Source organism: Halichoeres trimaculatus, unplaced genomic scaffold (genome assembly GCF_033239565.1).
Source record: "Halichoeres trimaculatus isolate MK-OKI-2021-1 unplaced genomic scaffold, fHalTri1.1 fHalTri1_scaffold_11, whole genome shotgun sequence".
In the NCBI taxonomy this organism is placed as follows: domain Eukaryota; kingdom Metazoa; phylum Chordata; class Actinopteri; order Labriformes; family Labridae; genus Halichoeres; species Halichoeres trimaculatus.
Window position 1 is genome coordinate 3,386,904 of NW_027437189.1, and position 9,036 is coordinate 3,395,939.

At 46.5% G+C, this 9,036-nt stretch overlaps 1 protein-coding gene across 3 annotated transcripts in view; it reads right to left on the bottom strand.

Moving 5' to 3' along the window:
* Positions 1–1,011: 1,011 nt before the first annotated feature.
* magixa (MAGI family member, X-linked a) overlaps positions 1,012–9,036 on the bottom strand; it is a 43,194-nt gene continuing 35,169 nt past the window's right edge. Inside the window, exons 17-22 of one of the 3 annotated variants that reach the window (XM_074681482.1) lie at positions 7,703–7,897; positions 7,113–7,189; positions 6,860–7,006; positions 4,354–4,492; positions 3,604–3,691; positions 3,186–3,329 (exon numbers count right to left, since the gene is read on the bottom strand). In XM_074681482.1, coding sequence (XP_074537583.1) covers positions 3,323–3,329; positions 3,604–3,691; positions 4,354–4,492; positions 6,860–7,006; positions 7,113–7,189; positions 7,703–7,897 — 653 coding nt within the window. In that variant the 3' untranslated portion in view covers positions 3,186–3,322. Of the gene's footprint in view, positions 3,330–3,603; positions 3,692–4,353; positions 4,493–6,859; positions 7,007–7,112; positions 7,190–7,702; positions 7,898–9,036 lie in introns of all 3 variants that reach the window. The other 2 variants (XM_074681481.1, XM_074681480.1) reach the window with 2 other exon arrangements.

The following is a 9,036-nucleotide window of genomic DNA, read 5'->3' on the forward strand; positions in this document are numbered from 1 at the left end:
TGTGAACCAGGCGCAAACTCCCGTCTAAATCTGACCGCTCTCTGTTAAACTCTCCAGGAGCTCGGGGGGATGAGTCTTGGAGACGTGGGGCTGACGGTAAAACTGTGGTTTGATGTTTAATCATTTTACGAGTCTGTTATCTCTCTGTCCGACTGACGCTGTGTTTGTCCAACAGGAGCAGAGTCCCCTGGAGGAGAGGGAGGAGCTAAGTGTGTGAACTGACCAATGAAAACTCTGCAGTATGAATATGACCCACCTGTAATATTTGATAACTCCGTTTATAAACAGTCGTCACAGTGTTTGAGAATAAGATGAATGAACAAAAACGTCCATCTGATGTTTGTCAGTCATGTTTAAATATCTGAATGGAACAAGGAGAGAAGAAACAAGGAGCTGAAGAGAGGACAGAGGAAACAAGGACATTTATTCAAAGAGAAATGAGACGTGAAAGGACCTCTTTCAAGTGATGTCTGTGTTTTAACCTGTTTGACACTTTCACATAAAAAAAACTGCTTCCTGTTTATCCATAGAGGTTTAATCATCCTACAGGCTAAAAGCTAACGCAGGCTAACACTAGCATGTTAAAGAAAATATTTAAGATCATTTTATCCTCTTTATTTCTTTATGTGAGAGATAAATGTTTATTATTCACTTATCAGTGTGTTAAGACCTGGAGTCAAATATAGTTAGCCTAGCTTAGCATAAATAAAGGAAATCAAGAAAAATGTAATCATAGCATTCTTCTCTGAAACTCAAACATTTCAGATGCTCTGTTGGGTGTATTTTTGAGAGCCTGGCTAGCTGTTTCCACTTATTCTGGGTGTTTATGCTAAGCTAAGCTAACACATGCTAACTCTAGCTTTATATTTAAACACAAACGCTAGATTTAAAAAATAAAATAATAATCTCAGAGTGACTTACCCTCTCGTGTTTTTTTGTGATGAAGCTGCTGGCAGGCTAGCAAGCTAACAGCTAGCAGTTAGCCTGACGCTAACAGAGACATGTTTGTATGAACAGACCACAGGAAGCCGGTCAGTTAGCTGACTGTTCAAAGTTTTATTAAAGCAACAACAGTTCAGTCATGTGACCATCCTCCACCTGTCTGAGGATCAAACTGTTTCCTGTTTACACCTCGCTGCTTCCTGTTCATCAGACGGGTTCCTGATAGGCGGACCCGTCATAGTCCAGAATCTGGTCTCTGATCAATCAGCTGATCAGAGAACCAATCAGCTGACAGTCTGAGAAAATGCATAGAGACAAAGATCCAGATGCCCAGAGAGAAAAAGAGAGCGCGGGCTGAGGGGCGGGGCTAAAGGGCAGCGCAAAGGAGAGTGGGAGTTGTAGTTTTACCTGCAGAGGGTGCAGGCAGATGGACGGATGGATGGAGGGTAAAATGACGTTAACGATCTGAGGAAGATGAGGGTCTAAACTAAAATCTAAATTTGAGATGTTAATGAAAAGCAGAGGTCTCACTCTGTGCCAGATTTAAACGACAGATCCTGATCAGTGTTACAGAGTGGAGCATCCTTACTTCATAAACAATCTTTGAAGATCTCAGACTAACTGGGAATACAAAACCAGCGCTCATCTTTCTGATTTCTTTCGGGACATGATGAGACAGAAGAGGTGATTGCAGACAGGAAGTCAGGGGGTGTGAACAGGAAGTGGTGCAGGTGTCATGACGGTGTCTCTGCCTGCAGCCTCGGCGTCTCTGCACGACGAAGGCTGAAATATAAAGAGGCACTTTTTATGATCGGAGCTGCAGGACGGCGCCTGCTCCTCCATGGCATGACTGTGTGTGTGTGTGTGTGTGTGTGTGTGTGTATGGCTCTGTTACATCATCAGGGTAGTTTTTTTCTTTTTTACAAGCAAGCAGGCAAACAGTTCATCTCTATGTAATCTCTAATAATAAGAACAGTAATAATCATCCTCAGGTGTTTGAGCGTTTACAGGTTTATAAAAATAAAAAATCATTCCAGAATATTCACATGCTCAGATTACAGAATCACACACGGCGCCACCGGCTGACGGCTCAGTCTCTAAGGTTCTCATGTTGTTTGCATACGAGTTAGGAGTGGCAGAGGATGAGGAGGATGATGATGAAGGTATCAGTCCAACATGAGGGGCCCTGACCGCTGGGATCATGGCGCTGATCTCTCTCTCTGAGGTCATGTGACCTTGACATGAGGCTCGCTGTGATGACTTCCTGTGGTCAGAGAGGAACCAGCGTCATGAAACCAGGATGTGAAGCTGGATCAGCAGGTCTCAGGCTGCCCTGAGGGATGATGGGTAAAATAAAAACCGGTACTTTGTTAAATCGCTGGCTCTGTGTGCAGCTGTTATGTCATTGGCCAATCAGAGGCCTCTAAACTCCGCCCACCAGCCAACCAATAAGTCATTTCTGCTTCCCAATTGTTAATGTCTGTAATCCAATCAGATGCAGGCAGAGGCGTGTCTTCTCTCAGCGAGCCAATCAAAAAAGCCCTTATTTAAAGCCAATTAAAAGGATGTCTTAACGTGAGCCAATCAGAGAGAGAGTCCTCCTGCTAGGTCCCGCCCACCGAGTCGACTGCCAGTCAGAACCTGCGTCAGTCTCTGAGGTGTCGGCTTCAGCCACCGTCCCGACGTGTCCCCCTGTTGCCATGGTGATTCCTCTCTCCTCCAATCAGAATCCTTCCTCCAGCTGGCGGTGGCGATGCTGGCTGCTGATAGGCTGACGTCTGAGAAGCTGGCTGCTGATTCGCTCCCGTCGTCTTCGTCGTTCATGGGCATAAGGAAGGAGAACGCTGCTTTCTGAGGAGACGCCGAGCTTGTCCCAGCATGCTTTGCGTGTCGCGTGGCGCTCTGCTCTTGCTCCTCCTCTCTGTCGGCCTCCATGGCTCTCCTCCTGCTCTTTGTCTCGCTCCTCCTCCTCCTCCTCTCCTGTGCTCTTCCTCCTGATTCCTCCACCTCCTCCCTCTCCTCCCCCCTCCCCGTGTCCCAGGATGGAGCACTGCTGCTGGGTAAGCTCCTGCTGCTCCTCCCCTGCTCCCTCTGCTGACTCCTCCTCCTCCTTTCCTGCTCCTCCTCCCTCTTCCTCTCCTCCTCCCGTGCTTCCTCCTCCACTAGGTCCAGGTCTAGATCAGGAGGTCCTAACCCTCCTCCTCCTCCTCCTGTTCTTCGTTTGGTTACTCCCTCTCCCCTCCTCCTCCTCCTCTCTCCTCCTCCTCCTCCTCCTGTACCACCTCCTCCTCCCCTGTGCGGGCTGAGGGAGGCGGGTGTCATGGTAACGGTGTCCTGCTCCTCCATGTGTGAGGAGGAGGAAGGGGAGAGGGCTTCTTCCTCAGGGCCTGAAAAACAGAGTGAGAGTGAGCTGCAGTTCATTGGGCGGCCACCAGGGGGAGCTGTGACCAAACAGTTTTCACCTCCTGAGGTCAGACTCTGCTCTGATCTTTTTTAATGTTTTAATTTAAGACTTATACGTCCTGAAACGTCAGATCAGAGTGGTCACCTGACACCGAGACAACGCGCTGAGGATGGAAACACGGATGAACACATGAAGATGAAAGGATGAGAGACAGTGAGAGGAAACAAAAGTGAAGATCAGATCAGAGAAATACCAACCGCGAGTTCTCCGTGCGCCCAATCACGTAGAAGCAGGGCTCCCCCTGTTTGGAGTTTGTCATACAGAGAGACAGACTGGACAGCTCCACTGAGGAGGAAGAGGAGGAAGAGGAGGAAGAAGGGAAAAAAGGCAAGTCAGAAAGGAGAAACCCAGAGAATCCCAGAGCTGTGATTGGCTGATTTCAGACTCAGAGAGAAAATATTTCAGGTATTAAAGCTCCAGTTAGTGACGTCTATTAGCAGACTCAGAGAGAGGTATCTGAACTTAAAGAGGGGGTACTCAGCTGTACCAAACATGGATATAAATGAACAATCCTGTGAGTTTCGGACTGAGCATATGCAGATTTTCAAACCTCTAAATATTCATACATCATCATTCATCACATAAGGATCTCAAACACCAAGTTCTGCCCATACAGGCCTCCAAAGGGCTGGCCAATCAGATTGAGGGGGGCAGCTTAAAGAAAGTGTTTCAGACAGAGACTGAAATAAGGGTTTCTGAAACACCAAGAAGAGAAAAACAGAGCTAAAAATCATGTGACGATACTACAGGGGCACCAGAGGGACAAAATAAAGACAAAAAGAAAAACACAACACCCCCTCTTTAAAGTATTGTTCGCTGTTGAGCTGTTTTTCAGCTTCAGAGAGGTCAGGTATCACTCTAAAACTAACACAGTGATGAATACTGACTGAGAGGTGAGTCACCTGTGCTCTCAGGTGTTCAGCTCTACCTGTTTCAGTTTGTCTCACCGTAGTCGGGCACGTATCCGTTGCCTTTCTTGAGGACCAGGTGGATCCGGTGTCCTCCTCTCCTGATCTGCTCCACAGCCTGACTGTGAGTCATCCCTGACGTGCTGTCTCCGTTTATCTCCACCAGCTGGTCTGACACCTGGGGACAGGTACATGGTTACAGCTTCACAGACAGAGAGCGCCCCCTGCTGAGAGCCAGAGCACTCAGGTATTTATACCTCAGACTGAGGAGAGGAGCGGACAGGAACTGTATCCTGGAGCCTTTAGCAACCTTGATGCTAAGTTTTTAGCTAACTCTAGCATGGCTAATAAGATGCATAAACAGCGTACTGTCCCTTTAATGAGCCTGATCCTGATAGATAGCAGCCAGCAGAGGGCGCTGTGAGCCCCTCAGAGTCAGAGTGTTTGAATATTTAAAGCAGAGGAAGCAGAGAGCGTGTTAACAGCTGTGATCTTTAAAGTTTGATGCTCAGGCTCCAGAAACAGACGGAAATGTTTTAAATAATAAAAGTAGTTAGCGTGCCTCACACACACACACACACACTCTCACACACTCTTTTATAAGTGTGAGCGCTGTTTTTACCAATAAGACCTACAAATGTCTTCTTCCTCTCAGATGTTTGACTCTGAGGTCGCCCCTGCTGGACGGAGAGAGGAAGTTCATCCTGTTCAGGTTTTCAGACCAAACTAATCGATCTGTAGAGAAACTGATCAGGAGCTGATTTCTTGTTGGAAGCTGCAAAATCAGCCCTTAAAATATGAAACTGATGCTGGAGTGTTATAAACTGCAGTACCTAGAGTGTCCACTAGAGGCCGTCTGCAGAAACAGCAGGAAGCAGATGAAGAGGATTCTGCCTGCATTACACACAGGTGATCATGACGTATTTCTGGTTAAGTCTCAGGTTACTGTAGAGTGCTGTGCTACAGTGTGATACCACTGAAGGTTTGTCGTCAAAACATCCAAAACTGTTTATTGTCGTTGTTGTTGTGTTGTTTATGTTGATGTTTTTAAGTGTTGCCAAATTCTTTTCACGCTTAACGCGATCACATGTAAACATACAAAAGTGTCCCTTCAGAGATGGGATGACAGCTTTTTTCACTGGAAAACTTTAGTTATGTCAATGTATGCTAAGCGCTAGCATATCAATGCAACTTCCTATGTATGTTAGCATCAAGCTAGCGCAAAGTCTTCCATACTGATTTTGGTACATACAGAGAATATACACTAGGAGATGTACAACATGTAGGGATGGGATTTGGGTACTTTTATAGGTACCAACTGAATTATGTCTGTAGCACCAGGAACCAATTTGTGTAAAATCAAACGGTACCATATTTTGGTACCTAAACGCATCCTTGTGACTGTAAGGGAGTAGAAGAGAAGCTGATTTTCTGTGCTGGACATGAACACAGCATTGCAAGGTTATATATCGGAAAAAAAATCTGTGAAATCAAAAAAACATATAAACACAAAAGTACAAAAAAATTGGTACCGTTGAGAACTAATACCGACTGCCAGGTTCCAGGCATCGGTACCGTATAATTTCAAATGTGAAAGGTTCCCACCCCTCATAACATGTTGAATCAGGAATCTCCTGTGAGAGATGGACGTACATTGGACTTGTTTGTGTGTTCAGTGATGAAAGTTGAAATTATGCTGTAAAACCAAGGTTATAGCAATGTATGCTAACTAGCATACCGATGCAGTTTTCCTCTGTATGTTAGCGTCAAGCTAGCACTAAGTTTTTATATTGGTTTGGTAAACAATATAAAAACGATATGAAAACATACATCTAGATGTCCAACATGTTAAATGTGTGGAACAGGAATCTCCGGTGAGGAAGTTATGTATCAGTGAGCGCTCACAGAGATCTCATGTGTAGCCCCGTTTTCACCTGATACTTAATTAAAGGTACTGATCCTGACCCATGAGGTAAGAGGTATTCACAAATGATTTCTTTAAAGTACAACTAAGCTGAAGCAGGACGGGGTCTTTATTACTTTACACACAAAAGCAAAGCTTCTACCTCAGGCTAGCTAGTGTTAGCAATTTCGTTTTAAAGTTACAAAGAAATGAAGACAGATACAACTTAATGACCAGATACTAGGACGACTCTCTGTATATCAGTGACAGACACTTAAGACAACTCCAGAAAACAGCTTATTTATTAAATCTCTGCCATCATCACATCGTCTGCTGTCACTGTCTAATGTTGATGTTACAACACGACATGACGTCAGTTAAAGGAGCAGTCTGCTGTTTTTCATCTCTTTGTCATAAAACCAGAGTCCTTCATATCTCTAAGTGTGCTACACGCTGCAGTTCCCTGAGTGTCCACTAGAGGCTGTGCAGAAACAGCAGAAACCACAAACACACCCATTCATAGAGCTGATACAGCAGAAACAAACATGTTCACAGCCTGGTTCAACTCAGGACTCCAGTCTGAACAGATCATTTCTCCACCAGCACACTGAACGGGAGGAGTGTGTGTGAGAGTGTGTGTACCTGTATCTTGTTGCTGCGTTGAGCCGGCCCCCCGTCCATCAGTCCCAGCACATACAGACCCATGTTGTACTCGCTGCCCCCCCTCAGAGAGAAACCGAATCCCGTGGGACCTCGTTCAAGATCCACGCTGTAGAACCTGGACTCATCCTGAGAGAAGGAGGGAACGTGTGGTGTTAGCATTGTTAGCGTTGTTAGCGATGTTAGCGATGCTAGCTTGTAGCAAGCTAAGGATAGTGGATGTCCCTGCACTGACCTTTGACCTCCCTCTGGATCCTTTCATCAACCGACCATCAATATCCAACTCTGCTCCTTCTGACAGAGAGGAGGAGTCTGAGGACAGGAGGCAAGGGAAGGAGATGAAGACAGGAGACAAGGGAAGAAAGAAGACAAATAGATGAAAGGACACAAGAAGACAAGGAGGAAAGGGAACACCAAAGGATACAAAAAAGGAGAACAAACAAGAAAGAGAGAACAAACAAGGGTGAAGGAAGGAAAGCAAGTAAAAAATCAAGGAAAGGAGGAAAGGAGACAAGGAAAAGAAACATGAAGTGGATGTGAAGAAAGGGAACAAAGGAGAAGGGGGAGAAGGAAAGGAGACAAGGAAAGGTGTGGGGATAAGATGTCAGACATGAGGAGTTGAAGAAGTGAAGATGAGGGAAGGACACAGGTGAAGGGAATAAACAGAGGAAGTAAGGAGAGGAAACAAGGAGAGAAGGAAAAGTTCATGTAAGTTCACAAAGTTTTACATCTGTTTTCAGCTGTGTTCCTGTGTGTGTGTGTGTGTGTGTGTGTGTGTGTGTGTGTGTGTGTGTGTGTGTGTGTGTGTGTGTGTGTGTGTCTCACGGTGGCGGGGTGTGATGCTCAGTCTCAGGGTGTTCCCGGCTCTCCTCAGGATCTGAGCCAGATCCCGGTGCTGCAGTCCCCCCACGGCTCGTCCCTCCACCGCCTCCAGCTGGTCCCCGGGCTGGATCTGCCCGCTGCGCGCCGCCGGGCTGCCCCGCCGCACCGTCACGAAGCGATGAGACATCAGGGAGGGGGCTGTGGGGGAGGTCACATGATCAGACATCAGCCAATGAAAACGAAGCTCACAGAGACAACGTGGTGCGAATTCATCAACAGGCCTAAAAATCACAGACTGAGGCTTTAACGAGGAACCATCCCTGTTTTTCTCCTCCTCCTCCTCCTCCTCCTCCTCCTCCTCCTCCTCCTCCTCCAGCTGTGTAATAATAAATGTGTTGGAGGTTAAATAATTGAGCTCTCTTCTCTCTGCTCGGCTGAACTCACAGCTGCTTCACGGTGAGGAAGAGGAGGAAGAGGAGGAAGAGGAGTAAGCTGTTCTTCAGATGATGAAGCTACAGATTGTGTGTGAGCGTTCATCCATCAGGAACTTCCTGTTCATGTTGACCTCACAGTGCCCCCTGCTGGCCGTTTGACCTCCGCTCTGACTCCAGCTCCTCTCTGTGTCTCCTCCATCTCTTCATCCTCCTCTTCCTCCCCACGTGTCAAAGCTCCAGGAGCATGCTGGGAAGGATTTTGAGTTGTGAGAGGAGGTGAAGCTTCAGTGTTTGGTGGAGATTTCTCTCAGATGACGTCTAAAAATACGTCTCTGGAGATCAGACTCTACACTGTGAGAGTGTGTATGTGTGTGTTTATGAGTTTCTTTAACTTTCTCTCTTGTTTACGTCACGTCATTATAACGTTTTCTCTTCAAACTCTGATCTTAAAGCCGCAGAGCGTCTGAGAGCTCACAGGAAAAACTAAACCTCAGTCTGAGAAACAGGACCGGACTTTAAACTGTCTGAAGCAACCCGCAGAGAAACTCGGAGAAAAACACTGTGGGAGTGAGGTCTTACAACACTGATGGCTGGGTTCCACACACACACACACACACACACACACACACACACACACACACACACACACACACCTAGTGCTGTAGAAACCTGGAGGGGAGGAGGAGGAGGAGAAAATGTTCAGGCTCAGAAACTAATCACTGAAATCCAGAGAACAAAGACGCCCAGAGACAGACGGAGACTGTTCTGCTGCACAAAGGTCACATGACTCTTCAAGACAGGTCACATGACCGTGACCATGTCTAACCAACCGTCTATGAATCAGTCCTGACCTGTCTCTCAGGTTGCTCACATCAGACCTTCACCAGGACCGGTATTCACAAA